Below are 25,447 nucleotides of genomic sequence, written 5' to 3'. Positions count from 1 at the left end.
TCTCTGACTCCAGGGTCGCATTATTTTAAATGACATATACAGCACACTGTAAACCATGTTAAAGTTACATTACAATTACTTTATTACGAGTTAGAGATGTTGACTTAAAGGATTATTCCATATTTTTAAAAAAAATCCAGATAATTTACTCACCACCATGTCATCCAAAATGTTTATGTCTTTCTTTGTTCAGTCCATAAGAAATTATGTTTATGAGGAAAACATTCCAGGATTTTTCTAATTTCAATGGACTTTAATGGACCCCAACACTTAACACTTAACGCAACACTTAACAGTTTTTTTCAATGGAGTTTTAAAGGACTCTAAACAATCCCAAACGAGGCATAAGGGTCTTATCTAGCAAAACGATTGTCATTTTTGACAAGAAAAAGTAAAAAAAAAATGCACTTTTAAACCACAACTTCTTGTCTATCTCCGGTCCTGTGATGGGCCAGCGCGACCTCACGCAATACATCATCCAACAAGAGGTCACGGATGATGTATGCGAAACTACGTCCCAGTGTTTACAAGTGTGGAGAAAGAGGACCGTTCCGACGTTGTTGTATGTTCGAACGATAATAATTAATGTCTTTGTGTCAGTTTATTGTTTAAAATGGTCCGCAAATGTGCGTTTCATATATGTAACACGTGACCATTCCAACGCCATTACACAATAACATAAGGTCGCGCTGGCGCATCACAGGACCGGAGATAGACAAGAAGTTTAAAAGTGCACTTTTTTTTTTCTTGTCAAAAATGACAATTGTTTTGCTAGATAAGACCCTTATGCCTCGTTTGGGATCATTTAGAGTGCTTTGAAACTCCATTGGAAAAAACTGTTTAGTGTTGAGTTAAGTGTGAAGTGTTGGGGTCCATTTAAGTCCATTAAAATGAATCGATCCGATCACATTATTAACTCTTTCCCTTCCAGCGTTTTAAAAAAAGTTGCCAGCCAGCACCAGCATTTTTTTATGATTTTCACAAAAGTTTAATGCCTTCCAAAAAATATTCTTCTTAAAATATATAAACATACAATATTTTAAATGAAAGAACTTCATAAGTTCTCTTTTTATCACCTCTCAAATATGGGTAGGTTTCTTCAAAAACACCAAATTTTGAGTAAAAAGCTGAGATAATTCAATTTTTTGTGCGATCCTCAAAACTTACACGGACACACAGCTGCTTGCCCTAGGGCAATACTTCCGGGTGCGGTGGATATTAGCGGTATTGCGGAAAGCCGGAAATACTCGTCATTGGCAGGGAAGCGTTTTCTCTTAATTGATGAGTTAACTCGTCAGTTGCGGGGAAAGAGTTAATTGTTTATGTAAACGCTATGATAGGATTTATCAATCAGAATTATTTAATTTCGATTGGTGCAAAAGGTGTCCATGTAAACGTAGCTACTGTCTGTTGGTAATGGAGTCGGGGCACTAACTTATTTGGATTTAAAGGTACAGACTCTAACCCAAATTAGACACGCTATAACACCGGATCTGTGGGGTATTTTGAGCTAAAACTTCACAGACACATTCTAGGCACAGATGGGAATTATATTACATCTTGTAAAATACATAAGATTTGCCCTTGAATACAAAGAAACTCTTTTATGAATGTGTATAAGACACTGTCACATACTGTAACCTTCGTAAGTGTGATGTTAGTGAGTCAGATGTTTGTTTAGTACATATTTATTAGACTCATCCAAACTCTTTGCTGTTAATTCTGAATCTTTTAGGCTCGTTCAGATTCAGCAGCAGCAGCGCACCATCACTGAGCAGCGCTGCAGAAAACACTGAATGAGACAGACCTGACCCTAAAGTAATAAAAGTGTCCAAAAGAGTCGTAAAGGGGTAAAGCAATAGATTTGTGTGTCTAGTCGGGACACACGTTTGTGTGCTCTGTGTGTTTAATGGTATACACAAACACACAATCGGCATACTTTACTTTCAAAACACGACTCACTGAACAGTTGGTTGCAGTGGTGGTACCATGGTAATGATTCCAGCCATGAGAGATATTTCTATGAGGTCATCTGTGCCTGAAAGGATTCATGTTCATCCATCAATATACAGAAGAGCATCTGGGTTGACCGTGAGGGTTACGATTCATACAGGGACACAGCGCTCCGCAGGTACCGCTCCGTACTGAGCAACCTTTAAATGCATTGTCTGGAAAATCTAACATGATTGACTCTGTAACTCAATAAAGCTAAGGAAAAAAGAAAAGAGGGAATGGGAGCAAGAGAGTGAAGGGGGGGGGTGAACAGGTGAGGCAAGGAGAAAAAATAAATAGTCCTGTATATGCTAAAACCCAGGAGGAAATTTCTGATGCTCCGTCAAAGCTTAGAAATCAAAATTAAATTCTCAGCTATGTTTTATTTCAGTGTCAATTTGGTCTAGGATTTAAAATGACACAAATGGGACAACTGTTGACATAAAGTAAGAGCTCAGATAATTAGATCTTGAAAGTATTTGATGAGAAATTGATTAAATCGAAATCTCAGACTTTTTATATGGCATTGCTAAAATGTAGGCGGGTGATTCTCACGGAACCATTGAAACACCACGGCACTAATGATTTTAGCTATAAAATGTGTAATATAGTAATATTAAAAAGCATCAAATTAACACAATACTGTGTTCTACCTTGCACAATGTGTGATTTCAACATAAGAATTTATAATTTGTCAATTTTATCTCATTTTCTGCTGAAATTCTCATTACCGCAATGTGTCCGGCTGTGTTTGAAAATGCGTTGTGTTGTAATTTAATCAAATTAACACAAAAATATTTAGAAAAAAAATAAATGGATGTTTTGCTAGACTACTTTAGATGACAGAAAAAATATTTACTGAATATTCATGTATAATAATAATGAAGAAAAATTAGGAAAATTATGTGTCCATGCCTGATGTTCTCATCCTCCGCAACACTTTTTGAGAACAGTTTAAGCACACATACAGAATTTTAATAAAGTTTGATTTTGAGTGACCAAGCACATGGACCAGTTACTTCAAGAAGGCTACCAGGTAAGATCATTTTTTTACAGTTAATTTGAAATATTGTCTTGTCAGAATGCTTACACGACATTTTGATGATCATTTCCGCAACAGATGCTTATTAAATGTTAATTTAATTAATAGACGCATAATACTTTGATTTTATATGCATGTGCAGAATCTCCAAATTATGTTCTTTCAGGTTTGTCATGTTATTTTGAAAATATGTCAGTGTTGATGTTTTCTGACTGTTGCGGTAATGAGACTTTTTAGGACTAATTTTGTAATTTATGTTACAAAAAGTGTTAAATGATAAGTAAAAGTGTTTCAATTAATGTTCCCATTTACTCCAGACTTTGTTTTTCAATGTCTGGTGGGAAAAAAAGTAAATTTAAGCAATTTTTACATTTTCATGCCCAGATAAGGCATGTGACATCACAATTTGCTCATTTGTGATTTTTCTTTCGTATGAAGACAGAAGTAAAAATCGTGATTTTAGGCGAAACATGAGATAGAAAGATTAAGTGACAGTTAAAGAGAAAAAAAGGCCACCGGGAGCACAGAGGAGAATGGGCTGGGCGTGCTGCACCACATTTATCATATGTCACCACACACACACACACACACACACACACACACACACATAGTTATAAACACATACATATACCATGAGGTTGAGCAAACCAATTTAAGTGATATCTGCTTACACCAGATCTTTGTAAAACAGCTATGAAGAAAAACACAAGTGACCTTTTGATTCAAGGCTGTCCAGACTGATAAAGTTGACAGCTAGCTTCGATCAATCATTTCTTTCAAAGTATCTGACATTGAGCTAAGACACACGAAGCACTGATACCGTCACTTGACGATTTTCTGCGCTTCCTCTTTGCGCAGAAAACAACAGGGTACTGGTAACAATGTAAGACATGCAAAGTATTTTACAGCTCACAATGTGCTTAATACAAACACAAACACATATGAATAAAATCCCTCACCCCTACCCTAACCATATCAGACACTGCCTCAGAATTGAACTGTTAAGGACTAAGATATGGAAACTGTATATGTGGGTGAGGTGTGTGTTTGCATAATGGTCTCCATTTTCAAAATGAAAATAGAAAGGGGTCTTGCTTTGCTTAACACCAAACCTCAAGCATCTGGATCTCGCTTTAGCGTTACCCATTTATAACACGGTCTGCTTTACACAGACCATTCACTCCCACAGTCAATACATCGTAAAGCGGGGACAATCAAATCCTACCTCAGAGGCCTGCCGTGCCTTAAGTTTTTAGTTGCAGCTCTGTATTGAATTTACAAAGTGCAGCAATCGATTCACTTCAAGTGCCGCCACCAGCACGGCCACAGGAGCGCAGGCTGTTATTGCTGCAGCTGGCAGGCCATTGCAACAACAAAGGTCTTATAATAATAACAAAACTACAGTAGCATGCTCCTCTGCATTCGTTCTATTACACTCCTGGTGCAGTCATTCAAATAGTACCTTTTTATTCGAGAAAACTAATGATTTGTTTCTTTTTCTGCACATCAAAATACCAGGTAACATAGCACTGAAAAGTAAACAGGAGTATTCAGTTTTGACAAATACCTCTATTAATATGATGGTACGTCTTCATGTTTTTGTCGTTTATTGTCATTCTCAGACTTGCGAGCTTAGTTGTCTTCCCTGTCAAAGCAGCTTTAAACTCTGCTATTCTTATGCCAATCAGTTTGTGTTGTATTTTCTGTCGAGAATCATCAATCACTTTTATGCAATTGAACATGATACATCGTTTCCTGTCATATGTCAAACACATGCTTTTGTCACTCATTAAAAAGTCTATATAAACTAGAGATGGGTCAGAATTGTCATCTATTTTTAATCTTTTGTTTAGATTAGATTTTTGGCAGTGCTTTACAGGGGATGAACATATTAAACCTGAATTTCTGTGCTATTGGAAATGGGAAATGAGACACAGATTTTATGGACCTGAGGAAGGGGTTCTAGCAAACCAATCACAGCACTTGCGGTCCACGTAGAAATGACACGTGTGCGTTCAGGCTTCGCCAGGGGTCTTCAACTACTCTTCTTTGAGGACCAGATTTTAAAATTGTAAATATGATGCGGAGCAAACTTTTATCCCTTTTTTACCTTTGATATATTTTTTACTTTTAACTATTATAAATATATATATATATATACGTGTGTTTTTGTATAGCACTATGCAGAGTTCTTCTTTTGTTAATAACTTCATACTTTGTTACATTTCAAGTATTCACTACAGACATCAGTCTTCTCCTAATGACTAAAATTGTAGTTCCTGTTGGCTTTTTATATTTTATAGATATTTCCATTGTACACTACATTTGGATGAGACTGACGGAATTCACTGCCCTAGTGGCAGCCGTAATGAAATTTCAATTTATTCAGAAAACTGTGACAACATGGCAGAGAAGCTCATTTCAGCGCAAAAGCCTTTAATCAACATTAAAAATTTATAGTTAATACTTTACTTATCAGTAATCAATCATTTTTAAAGAATTCAAGTGTTACTGATAAAGTTAAATAAAAAAGGATTAGTAATTTATATCTTGCACATGGTGTTTTGATTGGGACACACTGAAATACATCACTTCCGGTCGGCGTGTCACATGCGGTGTAGTCGCACAAGTATATTTTTTATGCATCCAAAGCTCAAATCGGATCTAATAATTACGCACCCACAGATGGTTGGCACCCCACGCAACCCTTTTCCGTCTCTCCGTCCGGTTTATTGGCCGTCCTTTGTCATGTACATTGGAAAGGTAAAAGTAACCATGCTGATTTTAATTCAGACAAAGATGACCGGCGGGCCGGATATAGATGATTGGAGGGCTGCATTTGGCCTGCAGGCGCCAGTTGACTACCCCTGGGCTACGCCATAGGCCACTAATAGTTCATATTAGTACATCAGAGGTAAATACCAAATAGTGGATTTTATTCCCTGAAAAGTAAATATTAGTACCTCAAAAGGTACATTTTAGTAGCAAATGTGTACATATCTCTACCTACATGGTACATATTAAAGGGACACTCCACTTCTTTTTAAATATACTTATTTTCCAGCTCCCCTAGAGTTAAACATTTGATTCGTACCATTTTGGAATCCATTCAGCAGATCTCCGGGACTGGCGCTACCACTTTTAGCATAGCTTAGCATTATCTATTATATCTGAATAGACCATTAGCATCGCACTCAAAAATAAATCAATACAAGAGTTTCAATATTTTTCCTATTTAAAACTCGACTCTTCTGTAGTTACATTGTGTACTTAGACTGATGGAAAATTAAATGTTGCAATTTTCTAGGCAGATATTGCTAAGAACTATACTCTTATTCTGCAGAATAATCAAGGACTTTGTTGCCGTAACATGGCTGCAGGAGGCGCAATAATATTATGCAGCAGCCAAAAATAGTCCCCTTGGTATCTTTCAATAGCTTCCGGTGTGAAAGCACAATGGCCATGCTCGGCAAACGCTCTCCTTGCGTACTGCTAACGCTTGCGGTGTGAAACCGGCGTAATGGTGTGTTAACAACAGATGCGGAAGAGGCGGCTAGCGTGAGTGATTTACATGTTAAGTCAATGCAAAGATGCGAATAGGCATCCTGCGGTGCTTTAAGCGCGAATGGCCGTGTCAAAGGGATAGTTCACCCAAATTAACATTCTGTTATAATTTACTCACTCTCATGTTGTTATAAACTAGTATAAATGTCTTTGTTCTGATAAACACAAAGGAAGATATTTTGAGAAATGTTAGTAACCAAACCGTTTGTGGACCCCATTTACATCCATAGTATTCTTTTTTTCCTACTATGGAAGTAAATGGGGTCCACAAATGGTTCCTCAAAATATTTTCCTTCGTGTTCATCAGAACAAAGAAATGTATGCGTGTTTGTTACAACATGATAGTGAATAAACGATGACAGAATTTTCATTTTTGGGTGAACTATCCCTTTAACCAATCAGGAGCTTGCTCTAGCAGTGACGTGAATACAGGAAGCAAGCAGAGGCAGAAAAACAAAACAACAATGGAAGACAATCAAACACGTGAATGAAGCGAGTAAACTCAAAATGTTCAGTCGTCCAACTACGCATGAATACGTACACACACACACGTTTTCCGCCTCTTCCATGCACAGTAAGAGCTTGTGAACAGCTTAGTAACAGAAAGACGGTGGTCAGGTAGGTAAAAAAGTTCACCCCCCTATTGTTTCTAAACACTGTGTGTAATTTTGAAGATTGGGTCAGCGAAGGTAAGAATTTCAAAATCTGCCGGGCAAAGCAAACTCTCATGTTCTGTCACAATAAATGAAGCCTTCTGTCATAAACAGAAACCAGTCGGCCCAGAGCGTTGATCAAACTCTTTTTATCTTATGTATAGACCGAAAGCTGCTGAAATCTCCAGTTTTTTGAAAGCTCCAAAAAACTGCAGAGTTGAGGTGAATCTTGAGCTACAACCCACTGAGAATATTGAGCTGTGTTTGGTTGAACGCACATTACTTTCAATGAAATATCTCTGGAGCTCCTTGCTGAATTAAAAGCTGAAAATTGAATAGCTATATCCTATAATATAGACAAGGCAGAGGAAGCAGGTTTGTTTCTTAACTTGTTTGGGAAATAAATGTTTCAAGTACACAGCAGAATACAGTATACCTCTCAAAGACTGTGCTACATTTAACTTCAACAACACAGAACGTTACACTGCTTACATCTTTCAAAATCACAGCATTATGAGCTATACCATAGTTTACTGTGAAGTACTACGAAACAGACAGCGGATTCTGCTTCGATGTGATGAAACACCATTGCAAAGTTTCATCAAATCAAGAGACGAATCCCCACCTTAATCCAAGTGCAATAAAAAACTCTGGGGAGCTCCTATTAAATAGATAACAGCTCAGCTCAGCCTGTCATTTGACAGTAAGTTACCATCACTTTGAAGATGAAACTCTGTCATTGCACCGTAAAATGCTGTTCTTTGGGCAGTAGGCTGCAATCACGGCACGGCATTGGCACTCTCATTTACAAGCATGGCGGTATCACTTCCATTGCGAGAGAGAGAGACCTAGTATTGTGTGAAAAGGCCGAGTTGGCTGGGTGGGTTAAGTGGAGCTAGAGATGGTGGAAAGGAAAGAGAGAGGAAGGGCCAAAAAGCCAAGAGAGAGAAAGAGCGGGGCGGGCGGTAAATAATACAGGTTTAAAGTGCGTTCTGTACTGGCTGCTGTATAGAAAGAAAGACTGGGGTCTCAACACTGACTGCATAGAGCTGACTCAGAAGAGCACTAGAGGAGGATGGGAACACTCAGGTGTAGATGACAAGGAAGCTGAAGTGGCCAAATAAAGTAGAAATAGAGGTACTGGTAACAACTGAGGTGTCAACAACAGTAGTAGAAGCAAGACTACTGGTGACTATTGTCGCGGTAACAGTGCAAAAGGAAGCAGGTGTCCAACATTCTTGTTGTAAGCCACTTTGTAAGGTGAAAAAATCAAAGGAGAGCACAAACACAGTCCCCAGTACATGAAATTTTGCATCCGAGATTTCCCACATTTGGGGAATTCACAGGGGTCAGAACAGCGGAAGTGCAATGGCTGAGCCTCACCCTGGGTGAACCACCTTCTTGATTGTGGTGTCTCTCCTGCTAAGTAAGTACCTCTGCTACCTTAACAGGTAATTGGGTAGTGGCAGTAATGGTTAATAGTAGGGGTGGGTGATAAACAGGTTGGTATGATATACCGGTTGAAATTAGTTAAATGGTAAAGATTTTTGTCTATCTATCGAGGTTACGTTGTTGTGTGCATGTTCATAATTTTAACGTATTTAAAGATACAATTTGTAGAATCCACCGCTAGAGGGCGCACGATCAAAACAATAACAATGACGTAGATTAATGACGCTCTGAAAAAGCGTGGAATAATGGGATTTGTTGTCTTTTACTCAACCGCTGATGACCATCAATCAGACAGGAACGAGAAATCATGTTAACGCATGAGGTAAAGTAATAAAGTTGTATTAATGTTGCGTTTTATGACATCGTTCAATTCATTATTTAAAGTTTCATGTAATGTTCAAAACGAAATTATTAGTCATAGATGTTAGAGTATTAGTCCAATACAATGGTGTGTTAACACAGCATGGAATTAAGTGTTCAGATTAACAAATTTACCATGAACAAGCAAGTAGCCCAACAGACTATACACTCAGAGGTGTAAAGTACTCGAGTAAATGTACTTCGTTACTGTACTTAAGTATTTTTTGGGCTACTTTGTACTTGTACTGAGTATCAAAAATATAGGCAACTTTTACTCTCAACTCAATTACATTTTTGATCGGGTATTTGTACTCTTTACTCCACTACATTTGAAATGACACTTAACGTTACTCGCTACATTGTTTATTCGTCAAATAAAAACGAGACGAAAGTGTCAGCGGGTGATGATGGATAGAATCTGTGGTCGCGAGGTGTTACACGCACACACACAACTGAGGGACTTCATTTGGCGCTGCGCAGAGCAATCATATGAAATCAAAGTACTGCGAGAGCGAATCAAATGCATATGGAGAAGTCTGGTCTCGCGGTACTTTGATGTCAAACGCTGAATGGCTTGCGTTGAGCCACCGTAGCGGGACATCTGCGTGCTGCGTATGTCATAAACTGTAGAGAAAAGTTCGCGTCTGGACTGAAAGAAGAGATAAAGAGCAAACATATGGATGCATATCACATTTGCTTCAGTCAAGGGACCCTTTGTTAAACATGTGATGATGCTACAATCAAAACAAAAGTGATGCGCGATTGCAGGAGGGTCATCGCGCAACTCAAAGGCAAGCACAAATGTTTGTATACTCTGATGCTACTTTATCAGCTAACCTGAGTTACATAACTTGATATAACTTACCATATAAGCCAAAATAAACCAGCGAGGTCCTGTACTGATTGCCCAAGTAACTTAAGTACATTATAAGATTGATAATAAGTGTACAATTTCACTGTCCTCACATTTAATCAAGTATGCTGTAATGTATTTACTGTAAAGAGGGATGCATGACGGAAGAAATGTAGTGCACTTAGTGTGAGAGAGTGGTGTTACGTACTACATGTGTTTACAATTAATCTTTCAAATGAACAACTTCACGTTTTTAATATGCATTATCATATATCTGTTGGTGTAATTTTAGTTAACTGGATTTTTTTAAAATATTAAAATTATATCTTTTTTAGGATAGGCCTATATAAGAATATTTGGTAACACTTTACAATAAGGTTCATTAGTTAACAGTAGTTAATGTATTAACCAACTTGAACAAACCATGAGCAATACATTTATTACATTATTTATTCATCTTTGTTAATGTTAGTTAACAAAAAAAAAATTTAAGCTTTAATTGTTTGTTCATGTTAGTTCAGAGTGCATTAACTAATGTTAACAAGATTTAAATAAAGTATTAGTAATTGTTGAAATTAACATTAACAAAGATGAATAAATGCTGTATAAGTGCAGTTCATTATTAGTTCATGTTAACTAATGTAGCTAACTAATGTTAACTTATGAACCTTATTGTAAAGTGTTACCATATATTTATATCACAAAGTTAGGCTATATATTTTTCAGCATGGCACATTTAAATTTTATGTAGATTTCTAGACCAAAATCTCATGGCATTTAGTTGAATAAAATTAGACTAAAGCTAAATCAATTCAGATGACAAAAATATGACTAAAACTAAATTACATTTTAGTCAAAAGACTATGACTATGTTTAATCTGTGTTTGTTCTGCCAGGTCAAAATTTTGAGGTGTTTGATTTCTTTTTTATATTAGGAAATAAAACATCATAGTAGGGCTGTCAACGAATATTCTAAATTCGAATATATATTCGAATAGTTAAAAAAAAACGAATTTCGAACATGAAAATTAATATTCGAATAAATTATTATTTTTTTTTTAAAGCCCGCGGTAGTAGAGGCGTGGCTGTCTGCTTTGTAAGTGGGCGCATTAATGCGCCTGGTTCAGGGACAGGTCACAGTGGTCACACTGTCTGTCACTATTAAAAGTTTATGCGTCTTGCATGGAAGATGGCAGAAAGTCGACCGCAGCAGAGAAAGCGATTTTAACCCCCAAAAATCTAAAAGCTATGTCAGGAAGTAGTTTGGATTTTGGTTGGTAGGAGGTAAAATTGTTGAGCCGCGAGATAAAGTTGTTAGCATACCATTCGACCACTAGCAACATGATGTCACATCTCGAAAATGTGCACCCAAATGAGCATGGCATCTTGTACACAGTGCATATTAATTTGTTTGTCACTTCAACTTTTAATGCTTAATCCTGTTCTGTACACACACACTTCAGTAATTTACGTGACTGACAATCGCATTCTACAACCGCATTAACTCCCGCAAACTGCAGTGACAACCGCGTTTACAGAAACTTTGCATAGTGTGTAGCCTACATAACCGAAATGAACAACTAGTTAATAAAGTGTTTAAACGTGCATCATGGACATGACAGGTCTCTCTTCTGAAGAAATAAATTATTACAAGGGGGAAAAGTCTTCTGTATGCGCGGTACAGAGAATGACAGAGGCACAAGCGCTTGCTGACTAGTGTTGCCAGATCTTGCACTAAAAAAACAGCGAACAAGAAAAATCCAATAATAAACCAAAATAAATCCAAACGCTTTACCTCAAATATCATAATATTGGGACTGGCACCTTCACATTTTAACAACACCAAATACTTGATCGCATTATGAGCCATAAACGGTTAAGCGCTAAAATGGAATGTGAGTACAAAAAAGACGAGGACCTGGCAACACTGCAAGAGCGCGCGCAGCCTCACAAATGCGTACAATACACAACGACACGACGGAGGTTTATTGCAAAACATAATGCTGTTAAATTATTTTCATCAAAGCTGTGAGTGATAAGCAAGACGGCAGACCGTTGCTATGGTTATCTCCGTGTCAATCATCATATTTTCACATTTAAATGCGGTTGTCACTCCTGAAAGTTTGCAGTGTGTACGAGACCACAAAGTGTGGAACTCCAGCTAAACAGTCACGTCTTAACACTTACTTTGCATCGCCCGCCACAAGCTATTTGTCTGCAACACAACAAGAGGTCATAACGGAGAAATTAATTTCGTTCATTTGTAAGGACATGAGACCGATCAGTGTCGTGGATGGAGCAGGCATCAGGGAGTTTTGTCAAGCAATGTAACCGAGGTACCATATCATTTTGATGTCTCTTGATTTACTCGTTTTGTGTATGTAATATACGTTGTCAAATATGTTTAAACTTAAATAGACTACCTATAGAAGTAGTTATGTCTCTTTATATTAATTTGTCCTGTTATTGACGTAATGCGTCGTTAAACGTTGTTAAAAAAATGGGCAACCAGATATTCGAATAGTTCGAATATTCGTGGGTTTTTTAGGGAGAATATTCGAACGTCATTTTTGAGCAATTTTGACAGCCCTACATCATAGATAAACTTTCTTAGTTTTCACTGCCCAGACCTACAATGTCTCTTTGTGTTGAGGACTAGTGCATCTTTGAGCCAACATTCAGTACGAGTAAAAATACTTGAGTACTTTTAAATTGGGTTACTTTAATACTTTTACTCTTGTCATATTTAAATTGGTGACTTGTAACTTGTAGTGGAGTAATTTTTACAGTAAGGAATTTGTACTTTTACTCAAGTATGGCTTTCAGCTACTCTTTACACCTCTGTATACACTAACACATAACTTTTGCCACATTTGTCCATGACACTGTTGTCATGTGGTTTCTACATCAGTAAAGGCGGTAACCAAGGGTAACGTGGATATTAACGTCATTGACAGGTAGAATGGCAATTTTCTCATAATTTACTAGTAGTTGAAAACATTAGAAATATAGTAAGTAATCAGCTGGACAAAATATATAACAATGCCTTAGTGGTTTTGGGATATTTTACTGCAAATATCTTACAAATTGTACTTTTAAACAACCCAGTTTTAAAACAAGTGATTTAAAGCCATTGAACACAAACAACAGTGCTAAATGTGCATGCTGTTTCTGTGTGAGAAGAGCGTGCTTCCGCTGCTCATTAAGCATTTTTGCAGCTTGACTGGCCTTAAATACACATATGCGTCAAAAAGTGTCCTCATAAACACTACTATTTAGGTGTTAAGAGTTATTAGGTGTTATTTATTATCCCTATTTTATCACTGACTGTTTATCTTCAGTGAGCTTGGGTTTTGTTTTTTTGTCAGAGTTATGAAAATTTAATTTAATTTAATTTAATTTCATTACATAACAACCTTATTAAAAGAAAAAGAAAACTCTACCGTAATACATATTGTTTCCATAATATAATATGAATCCTATCGAGAAATAGTCATATCATCCACCACTAATTAATAGTAATGCTTTTATGAGTAGTGGCAGTAATGCAAACAATCATAGTAACATGGATAAAGGTAGCAGAGGCAGTAGCAGTGTGTTGTGACAAAACACACATATTAATCAGATTCTGATGTGCCATCAATATCTGATCTAAATGCACTTATCTCCATGCTGCCCTGGATATGTGACATATTGATCACTAAATAAGGTAAAAAATGTATTATTTTCTCTCACAATGAATGTGTGACATGGTTTGTCAACTAATAACCCCTATTTAAAATGTGATAAATAACTCATTCTCCGCTATTGATCTTGTCAATTAAGAGAAAACATTTGCATGAAAAAAAATGTGTTCCTGATGCCGCTCTTACTGAAGCAAAACATTATTTATTAATTTTACACTACGTTTATGTTTTAAAAATCGTTCTGAATCTGATCTCTAACAAAATTCCTTCACAAAAATGCAATTACTTCAGCTTTTTGCTTACAATTTTGTATTTTTGAAGAAAAATAACCATATTTAAGAGTTTATAAACAGAGAAAAATAAAATAGGATGAAACTTTTTTTCACCATTTTGTTTGTTTGTTTGAAAGGAGAGGGTCTGTTTGTTTATATATTTTTAGAAGAAAATTTTCCTGGAAGGCAATTTGTGAAACTTGTGAAAATCACAAAAAATGCTGGCGGTCCGGACAGCTAAAAAAAGCTGGCGGGGAATGAGTTAACCAATCCCAATGAACACACGCACTGAAAGTTGTGATAAACACACATACCCAAAGCTGTGGGCAGCAATCCCTGCATCGCCCGGGGAGCAAGTCTGTCATTTAGCTTCAGAAGACATTTAATTTTTTCATCATTTATTATTAGACATCATTATTTAAGGCACCTTTTATTCCTCACTGGAGTCATTTGGATTAATGATGGCTGTACTTTATGTGCCTTTTGGAGCTTTTTGGAGCGTTTAACTAAAGAAAGTCAAATACATGACATAAATATTTTTGGTAAACTATTTCTTAAATGCTAAGTATGGTAAGGTCAGTTCTCCTGTAGTTGATTTCACATGGAACACACATACTAAACATTTGTAAACCTTGAATGCACTGCAAGTCACTTTGGATAAAAACATATGTGACTGTATGAGTATGTAATGGAAGTAATGCAGATAACCATAGTAACGGTGCCAAATTAAGCAGAAACAGTAAAGGTTATTGGTATCACTATTGGTATTAGATGTAGTACTGCAGTAATAGCTAAACTCGTAGTTGCAGTGATAATACTACAACACAATTCAAGCAGAGATAAATCACTTAAGAAGCCAAATCATTTCTAAATAATAAGACTTTACTTAAGTTATGACCGCAGTAGCTCTCCGAATTATGATGAGAGGTCCTGCGGTCACACTGTGCAATCGCAGTGCAGCTGAAGTTGCTGCGATCCTGTGGTGCAGGCAACAGAGCACAACTCACAGAGACAAAAATGGTGATTAAATGATATAATACTTGTGGTGGAGCTGGGAGGTGTGCAGGTAGATCTCTTTCCATGCCAGACAGCACTGGATACACTCATTCAGAATCTGTTTGCTGGAGATCACGTAACCCTGGAAAATCCTGTCCAGAGAGATCTCTCTACGGCACAGACGAATGATCTCATTACTCATCTGAAAAAAAAAACCAGTAAGATAACACAAACAGCGTATGAATACCTCCAATACAAAACATCAGACACACACATACATACTGTACAGGGTAGATGAACCACCCATAGATCCTTTGTGCCTATTTCTACAGCCTATCTTGATATTCGGTTTCATAACTGTGCAGATTAGCACATGAATGTTTGATGAAAGAACGGCATTGAGTGAACTAAAGCAAGCACAGACAGGTGTGTAGTAATGTGCTCTGCATTCAGGTGTAGATTAACCTTGAGTATGAACTTTGCTGTGAATCAGACAGGCTTTGCTCCTGTTAAACCCGGGCTTTTGTGCACGATGTCACTCAGACACGTACGGCTTACAAAACACAGAGGTCGGTGTATAGAAATGAGCAAAAAAAGAACGAAGAAAGAGTGACAAAGAGAGGAAGATAGTGTAATTATCGCGGAGGATGTATATAGTGGAAGATGTGAAATGACAGATTCCCTTTCATTTCTATGATCAGTACTTAAATCCGACAGAAGCACATCAGACACAGGGCTGAATTAATTGTGTGTGTGTGTGTGTGTGTGTGTGTGTGTGTTGTGTGTGTGAGAGAGAGAGAGAGAGAGAGAGAGAGAGATATGAATGTAGAAAATAAAAAAATATGTGTATGTTTGTAAAACCATGAGTGTGTGTGTGCATGTGTGTCATGTGCACTACACCCTGATTACAGCGGCAGGCAAATTCCAGTTTTAATGAAGGAAGCAAAAAACAAGTGGAAATTTAACTGATATGTAAATGACTCAAAATTTTCATTTAAGCAAAAGGTTAAGAGAGCCACAGAATTAAAAAGCACCCGAGTTCATAATATTTTTTCTATTACTCTCTTTATAGGAAAAAACCCTCCGTAAATGAAGACAACACATGTCCCACGCCTCGAGAGATTTCAAAGGCCTTGTGCAATCAAGAGTCTTTTTTTTTCTGTCACTGCAGCTCTTGAAAATCAGCACGCAGAGGCGCATGTTACCTTTGGTGCGGAGAAAAAACGTCGCAGTCATTCGCTGGGGAGCTGAAAGTACGATTTTGGTGGACATAGGAGGTAAGAATAGATGACAGGCACTGAGCTTTAAGAAACCCCAGCAGATGGTGTTTCATATACAGACGGAAGCAGACAGCTTGAAGAGCCACGGATCTCACGTACGAAATAACAATGAGGATACCGGTCTTGAAATACTGGCAACAATTATTACAAATTATATTCCATTGAAGGCCATATGTTTTTGAACTTGCTCTTTCCTTCTTGTTTTTTCTTTTGGTATTAAACGGAACAGCACGCCCGAGTCAAAAGTCCGTGCCCCCTAGCGCTGGCTGATTGGAAAATGATATTAAATCCGATGTAGGCTTTACCAGCTCTGAAAAATAGGATGGAGGGAAAAGACAAAACCAAAAACAAATAAAGAAACGCCGAAGCCCTGAGGGGGAGGCAAGGGAAGGTGATCGTGACGCACATGTACAAATATACCCACGAAAACGCACAAACACAAACATTGTGACTCAGATGCCCTCTGATTGGAAATTATTAGCTGGAAACCTTTAACTGGAAACTGAATTGAGAAGGCGAGTTCTGCTCCATCTCTCTTCCTTTCATTTTCTCCTTCCTCAGTGCAAGCACATTAAAACCTTTCCCTGTTGAAATAATTATTTTTTAGCCATGAAACGTTCTGCAAGCAAAACCTTAATCTATAAAGGAGAACAAATATTGGGGGCCATTTCACCTTCATTAAACGCTACTGCTACAAACTATACTGCACACAGCCAATGACAACAAAACGCTGGCTGGACTTTATGGACCATTTATATGTATATGGACGTTGATGGAAATCACTGTAACATTCTGATTTGAGAACAGTTTTCTTAATTTAGTTTAAATTGTTTTGTTTTAAAATTGGGTTGAGGAAGTTGATCTCCCATCAGTCCTACATGAGCGCGGGCAAGCGCTGTGAACCAGTTACAAAGATCCAAGCCACTGAGTATTAATGGAGCTTAGCCGGTGATTTATACTCATAGTGCATTCATGCCACGGTGAAACTGCCATGGGAAAAACGGCACATTATTTCATAGAATAGCAATAAAAAACATCAAATCTCCAGAGAGTTGCCAAAATCTTTCACTCAGGTTAAGAGAAATTCAACAAAAATGCCCACGCCAGTCCATTGCAGCTGAAAAGAAACTTTAATTCCTTTTAAAAATAAATATTTTAGCACTAACTTTACAAAAAGTTAACAAAAGTTTTCTGTGATGTTTCGACAATTTAACAATTAAATTAGATACCCGATGTATTTGGCAATGTAAGAACAAGTGCTTATAGCTTAACTGAATGAACTGCAGGCATGTACATTACACCTTATTCTAGGGTGGCGCCATTCAGTTTAAAACATAAGACATACAATCATAGTTTCATTCTTACCTTAAAGGGATAGTTTGGCCAAAAATTATATTAAACCCATGATTTACTCACCCAGAATCTGTCCTAGATGCATATGTCTATTTTTCAGACGAACACATTTTCAGTTATTCTAGAAAATGTTTTAGATCTTTCAGTTAATCAAATGTGAAGTTATGGGGTCAACATCCTTCAAGTCCAAAAAATGTGCATCCATCCTTCAGAAAATAAATCCAAACTGCTCCAAGATGATAAACAAAGGCCTTCTAAGGGTAACCCGTGCAGTTTTGTTGTAGAAAAATCCACATTTAAAACTTTATAAACGAAAATAACATGCTTCCGGTAATGCCGTCATCTTAGTCGCGTCCGCATTCAAGATGAGAGCTTTACGCAGCTTATGGAGGTTTCTGTGCTGCTGCTCTGTGCCCTGGCCCTCCGAATTTGTCATACGTCACTAAGAAAAGTGCGTACACTACGCTAATACTCTCTCCTGAATACAGAGGAGTCTAAGATGGCGGCGCTACCGGAAGGTATTATTTTCGTTTATAAAGTTTTAAATATGGATATTTCTACAACAAAACTGCGCAAATTACCCTCAGAAGGCCTTTGTTTATCATCCTGGAGCCGTTTGGATTTATTTTCTGAAGGATGGATGCACTTTTTTTGGACTTGAAGAACATGGACCCCGTAACTTCACATTTGATTAAATGATTGTCTGAAAAACGATGGACATAAGCATCTCGGACAGCTTGGGGGTGAGTAAATCATGGGTTTATTACCATGTTTGGCCGAACTATCCCTTTAAAATGTAACGGTTGCTTTTCTGTAATAATAATAATAAAAATAATAATAATAATAATAATAATTCTCTATGACGTATGCGTTCCACAAATATGACTTCCCGAAGACGCACCAGAAATACTGGCCAGGACGCGTCCAGGAAGAATGGCACATATGGTCACCCTACCTTATTCAGTCTGCCACCATGTTGATTCCAAACCGGGGTTGTGAGGGATGGATGTTTAGAGCGTGCGCTAAACCTATTGTTTTGTATCAGGATGCTGATCGTTCACAGAAAATACATTGTTTTACACATTTCCACAACAAAAAGAAACATGGATTGTTAAAATTAGAAGGGACACATGTATATACGTAATATCTGTTTTGCATATTAGCCTGTTGTCTAATCGCTAATTTCTCATGTTGTCAACTTTTACTTTCTTTAAAACACAAATATAGTGCAACAACACATATTTAATGACAACAACAAAGTATACATCTCCAGATTGTATAGACGGTTTCATTGGACACACGTGCGTTGTCGCAGTTACCCGTCTGGGCTATACTTAACTTCCAGTCTCCGTGTGTTTAATGGTCTTGCTAGTGACTAAACTGAATTCTGGAACAAATACCTCATCAAAAAAAAAAAACTATTAATAACTATTATAACTATTAAAATTACTATTTGTTTTTGTTTGTTTGTTGATCACAAAGTGCAAAGTAGATGAGGAAAACTAGAATTCTGTATGAATTCAAAGTGCCACCATTATTGTTAACAATGCGTAGAATGGTGTGCTGTAATTGGTTAAGCAGATTTAATGCATTCTGCAGAGAAGGAGGACTGGCATTTGTCGCAGTTTGGAAAAAAGGGATAAAAGATGACAGAATAACTAGGCAGATATCGGATTTTGAGTAAAATTGACTTTTTAATACTGACCAGATACAATACTGATTTTGTAACTTTTTGTTTTAAAATAGTTTTGCAACCAACTCTTCAAATGTTATTTCATTAGAAATGAATCCTGCTTGTGTTGAATGTGCTTAAAATGTAATTCTGGTCAATGTGCTTAAAAAACATATTCATGTCTTGCGTTTTTGTAATCTGTACGAAATTGGAGATATGTACTTAGTTATAAGGAACAATATTAGTGTTTTGAAGAAAAATTTGGCATGCTTACTACTGTACATTAGAAATTAGCAGCCAACAGGCTAATACCAAGACAGACCTTGGGCCCTATTTTAATGATCTAAGCGCATTGTCTAAAGCGCACAGCGCAACGTCTAAATGGGTGTGTCCGAATCCACTATTGCTAATTTAACGACGGGAAAAATGGTTTGTGCACTGAGCGCATGGTCGAAAAAGGTTGGTTCTATTTTTTTAATGAGTAATGGGAGTATTTTGGGCGTAACGTGCAATAAACCAAAGAGAGTCTCAGCTCTCATCCTCTTTAAAAGCGTTTAAAAATGTCTAATCCCTATTTAGATGACGGACTTCGTAAACTGAAAAACTAAGCGGAGGAAGAAGATCCCCAGTTTATTGTTAAATAATTGTGTTGTTTTTTACTTGTATTGAAATTGTTATTTTTTTATTAAAACCTTTAAAACCCGTTTTCTTTTAGTCATGGAAGTAAAAAAGCAGGCTTTTTATTGCTTTAAATGTTTAGCTATCCAATATCATCAAAAAATAATTTACAAGTATTTAAGAAAAGGTTTTTACTCTAAAAATACTTTATTTGTAACAAACAGCAGATAAAGAACACTGTAAAATATTTCTGTAGAAATTACAGTATTATTGGGTATTACTGGCAACTTGCTGCCAGTAACTTACTGTAGATTTTTCATTTATGTTATTTACTGGCAACAGTTTGTTCAAAGTTAAATGGACATTACAAATTTTCCGTCTTTATCGTCTACAGTAAGTTACTGGCAACCAGTTGCATAATTACAGCTATTTTTTTACAGTGAATTTACAAACGACTCTCCGCACGTTTCAGCACTTGGACAGCGACATCAGTTTTTTTAAGCATTACTTAAAAAAAATTCCAATCTCACCATATCCACAGGTCATCATATACAATAAAACCGTGAGGTAGCATTTAAAAAAGAACATCTTAAAACAGATGCATATGTTTAAAGCATTTATTTACTTAACAGGCTACAGGTGAAGCAGCCCTTTGCGCTTTGTAATGTCTCATAATTTGTCCTCATTAATGTCCAAGAGACTCAATAATAATCTTTTACATTCAATCCTTTAATCTTTCATATTTAAAAGCGTTTTGTGCTGCTGTGCATTCATGTATGTGATAAGCAAACCCACGTTGTCGTCCCGTTTATAGGCGCATATTACTAATGCGCTCTTTAAATAACATAAAACACATTTCGCCATTGACTTTAAACTTTAGAGCAGGTTTTTGTTGGTCAATGGCGTAGTCTATTTTAGTTGCCTCAAAATAGCAACGTGCCAACAATGCGCCTGAACACACCTCGTTTTCAGACCAGAACGCCCATGGGCGCAAAAGGGGGCGCAAATGCATTTGCTATTTAAACAACGTGGCACTGAACGTGAAAATTATACGAATACGTGAAAGGTACGAATGGTGCTCGTCGCGCATTGCGCTGCATTGCACCGGGTGTAAGATAGAGCCCCATATGTACACATTGCGCTGCTCTTATCTCAAAATTAGGTCATATGTCCCTTCTCTTTTAACAGTCCATGATTTCTCAGGTTGTCCATGTGGAAATTTGTAAAATGATGTATTTTCTGTGTTTTGATGACTGAATGACCAGCATCCCGGTACAAAGAATAGGTTTAAAGCGCACGCTCTGGACATTCATCACTCACAGCCTCATTTTGGAATCAAAATGGCGTCAGGCTGAATAAGGCGTACTGATAGGTTAAAGAAAGTTCACCACAAATGGAAAATTACTCTTTGAAAAAACAGCAGTATATGTGTTTGAAATGGCATACAAAATGAAAGAACATCTTTGGAGAACTACTCTATTAAGAGTGCATAAAAAATTAAAGTGGGGAATGAACAGAAGTTCAGGGACAAAGGGAAGGTTAGGGACATGCCTGTGTTTCTAGTTAGGTGGGTAGTACTGTAATCACCAGCACAGCTGTGAGAGTTTGTATTAAGTTTGACCAACAGGGAAACATTTAATTTTTCAGAGCAGATTCTCCACAACTCTTGTGCTAATTCTGTCAAGGTGCACAATTTGACCTCACTGAATAAAAATGGTCATTTGGAGAACAACTGCAGACCAATTGTGGGCATTTTAGTGGCGCTCACAAACTCATGTTTCAGGAAACAATTAGGCCAAATGTTTTTGTAGCAGTGCCATTTGCCTTGATGTGTTTTCAAAAAGATAATGAAAGTAAGGAAAAATGAAAAAAACTTAAAAAGAAGAAAACAAACTGTGTGATTTCTGCAGAGGAAGGGTCACAGCGTAATTACAAAAGGTTAAATGCTTTCCCTGATGCTCTTAAAGAGTGAGGGACCGAAATAAAAAGCAAGTGAGGTGATGCAAGCGTGCGGCATAAAGAGGTAAGGTCCACTCCTGTGATCTGAAAAACATGTTACATGTGCCACACGACAGCGGCTGATGGCTTATCTGTGGGGCGGAGCCCGCATGAATCCAAACTTTGATGTGCCGAAAGTGTGGGGATTGCTTAGGTTTCAGAAGTGATTAATATGACTGCATAGGTTTGCTGGTTCTTCTTGGAGATGTTTGTGTGAGTGCATTGGTTTCTGAGAAACCTCCGAGTGTGCAAGCTCAGCTAATTCACACAAAACTATGCAAGACAGGATTGGTCTTTGAGTCTAGACAGACGGCATGGGTAGTCGGTTCTGCATTATAATGTCAAGGTGTAGTGAATCGGTCTTCATTGTAAGAGTATTGCAACCCAATATAGACATAACGTCATATATTTAACATACATTCGCATTTCTTTACACAATGTCCTGTACTGCCAGTTGCAATATGATATGATAATACTAAATAATAAATATTACAATCCGTATGTATAACATGCCTTATGTCTGAATATATGTGTGTGTGTGAGGCGCATTGTAAACCTTTCTAATAGACCTTTCTCACAGTAACCGGAAATACGTAATCGTCGTGTAAGCGAAGTTCCTGTCAAGCGTCAACACACTAGAAAAACATAAACCCGGGCAAGTTTAAAATGGATCAAAAAGTCTACACAACTTTGTTAACGGATTTGCCAAATATTACATTTGCTGATGTGACACGACTAATGGAGGAAAACTTTTTCCATGAAGAATTTGTCCATAAATTTCTAGGTAAGTAGAGAGCGAGTCTAACTGTTACTGAACTGTTAACTAAAACGACACATTATAAGTCTCACCGAATAGCCTGAATCCACTTCTGTCTAACTTCACCATCAACAGAGAATTGATGGAACAGATACGGCTTTTTACATTGCCTTGAATGCGGAGGAAGTAAATTTCCGCGACGATTGCGTATTTCCGGTCATAAATACGGAAGTTGTGAGAAAGGTCTATAGAACAGAGTATTTAAGGTGACATGCAAGCATAAAACATCACTCAAGTCATGCAGAATGAAATATGACTGATGGTCCTGCGTACACACCAAAGGTAAAGCATTGTGTACTTCGCTCTACAATACTTGTGAGATTTAACTTTTTGTCATGCAAATTTTTCACTTTAGTTATATATTTAACAAAGAAGCGTTTGAGGCAAATATTGCATTTTTTGCAGCAATCGCACCGCCCATTCGCCCGTGTTATTCGCATCACCCTGCGTGAGTCTAGTTTGTATGTACTCTACTCGCGCAAATCGTTGAATTCGCATTTGGTGTGTACGCCCCATTAACCATAATCCTGACTGAAGCCAGAGGTACCTTGCCAAACAGCGCAGTGATCCTTTCACGGGTATTGTAGTAGCTGGAGTTGACCCATATCACACGAATGAGTTTGATGATGTGAGGGAGTTTGGGTGCAATGTCACAAGGTTTGAGCTGAGCGAGCTCCTCACATGGCTCTTTCAGCAGGGACAGGAAGGAGATGTTCGACTGGGCTTGCAAAGAAAAATCCTAGGAGAGAACCAACAAAAAAAATCATCAGCATTGCTGTTAACAAAGAAGGTACTAAAGTTATTTTAAAAACTAAAGATAGAATCTAGTGAAGAAATGCAAGAAGATTTGTCAACGGAGTGAGGGCAGCAACCATGTACTGTATACAGCCAATGTATGCCAATATTATGTTCTGAGCTAATGTTTCTAACTCAGGCTAGTTAGGATGCTTATACAACTAGGAAATATTAGACAATTTACAGTAGTCTGTGAAAATCCAGTTAAAGTTATGCTTTGTACATAAATTCAACCAACTGTACATAATAGAAAGATCATTTTGTTACAGTACAACCTTGATTACTTTAATACTGACCAGTTGTCATGATTCCTCCCTCTTGTCCTTGTTTTACTCTAGTCTTGAGGCAGGATCATGACAGGCCCATGTTTTCCGTGTCTCAACTCCTGACCCCGCCCCCTCGTCTCCAGGTTAATCACCTTGTTATTGTTTAATGCTTGTCACATGTTCCCCTCTTGATTTACTCCCTTATTTAGGCTACGTTTACACGTACATGGTTATTTTGAAAAACGGAGACATTTGCGTCCTTCGGGTTTACACGTAAACGTAGAAATCGCCTCTGAAGCGGATTCTTTCTAAAAACTCCGGCCAAAGTGGATATTTTGAAAACCTTCGTTTGCACGCTTGCATGTAAATTGAGACAAACGGATGTTTAGGCGGACAACGTCACAGTATGCGCCAGAGCTCGCACCTACGTCAAAAGTGCGACCTATGTTTAGGTTTACATACGACGGCTACTCTGAACTAGGGATGTTAACAATTAATCGATCTTCGATTAATTGTCGATAAGAATTTACTCGATAAAACTTAACGATTGTTGAAAAACAAGATCATGCACGTGTGTGCGGCGCCTGCGCAAAACACATACAGTCGGCGAAAAAAAATTTAAGCGAGCGCGCAAAAGTTAAACTACTAGCTATGATCACAAGGATGCTCGATGCCAAGAACACGCATGTGCTTTTTAACGTCATGCGAGACGAGGCTGGCTGGCTGGCTGCCAACGCAACGAAATTACATCCGCAGTGGATCTGAGAAGGTCCGATGCAAATACGTTTACTGAAAGCAAAGACCCTCTTCAGGGAAGCCTGCAAAATTAGCATAGCAACGCTGCTATATACAGAGAAGGAGACCAGAAGCCGTTTTTAATGAACAGATTAAAATGTAATCTTAAATTATGGCAAGAAACTGTCAATTGTAAACTGTAACTGACTGTTGTTACACCCTGAATGCCCGCAACATATATCACTGATCATCATTATTGACTGGCTGAGGCGCTGCGTGTTTTCTAATGGAAGGTTGCCATCTCCGTAATATACAGTAAGCATCTTTGCTGAAAGTACGTCTAAGCTGAGGTGACGACGAGAAAAGTGCCCTTCGTGTGCTTCTTGGATATAATTACAAACAGTGTATCAACGACTCGGAAAGCGAGGTAAACAACTTGATAAATAACACTTGATGATAATAAAACTGTTATTTTGACATGGACTTTCATGCGTCTGTTGCAGAGTGCCCATGTGAGGCGGAGTTATACACTGTGTCTATTAGACATTATATTTCATTACGAGATAAGTTTAAATTGATGATTTTATCAAAACAACAACTACATTAACTCATTTTACAATCCCACTAGCATGTTATTTAGACAAAATAAAATCTTTTAATTCGCGTGAGGAAGCTGTCGTTTTTATGCACACTTTTATGTCATTGGATATGCCACTGCAGTGAAGGCTTATTGCACTATTACTGTTAACGATTATTCGATTGATTGATCGTTAATTTAAATCATCAAATATGGGAAATTGCATAAATTGACATCCCTACTCTGAACGCTTCCATGATCACATTTATGTTCGTGCAAACTCGTTTCGTGTGTTTGTATTTGCATACAGCAGAGACGAGTGCTCGGAGGTCAGCAACTTTACGCGTGTACGACTTAATGCGGCGCTGCCGACAGGCGGATGATGTCAATGTACCGCGAGTTGAGAAATCACACGTAGAGGTATTTCGAATCACTCTCGCAGTAGTTTAACGTCTTTGAACACCTA

General features: G+C 37.6%; 1 protein-coding gene and 1 non-coding gene across 2 annotated transcripts in view; both read right to left on the bottom strand.

The window, feature by feature from the left end:
* LOC135730614 (dynein axonemal heavy chain 2-like) overlaps positions 1-25,447 on the bottom strand; it is a 78,823-nt gene that overhangs the window by 33,455 nt on the left and 19,921 nt on the right. The window contains exons 7-8 of the mRNA XM_065248514.1: positions 23,156-23,347; positions 14,915-15,072 (exon numbers count right to left, since the gene is read on the bottom strand). Coding sequence (XP_065104586.1) covers positions 14,915-15,072; positions 23,156-23,347 — 350 coding nt within the window. The remainder of the gene's footprint in view (positions 1-14,914; positions 15,073-23,155; positions 23,348-25,447) is intronic.
* On the bottom strand, positions 8,523-8,685 carry LOC135730920 (U1 spliceosomal RNA). The gene has a single exon (XR_010526131.1). It is a non-coding gene; the product is annotated as a U1 spliceosomal RNA (small nuclear RNA).

Source organism: Paramisgurnus dabryanus, chromosome 2 (assembly GCF_030506205.2).
Source record: "Paramisgurnus dabryanus chromosome 2, PD_genome_1.1, whole genome shotgun sequence".
In the NCBI taxonomy this organism is placed as follows: domain Eukaryota; kingdom Metazoa; phylum Chordata; class Actinopteri; order Cypriniformes; family Cobitidae; genus Paramisgurnus; species Paramisgurnus dabryanus.
Note: the sequence above shows the minus strand (reverse complement) of the source record. Positions and strands in the feature narration are given on the sequence as shown.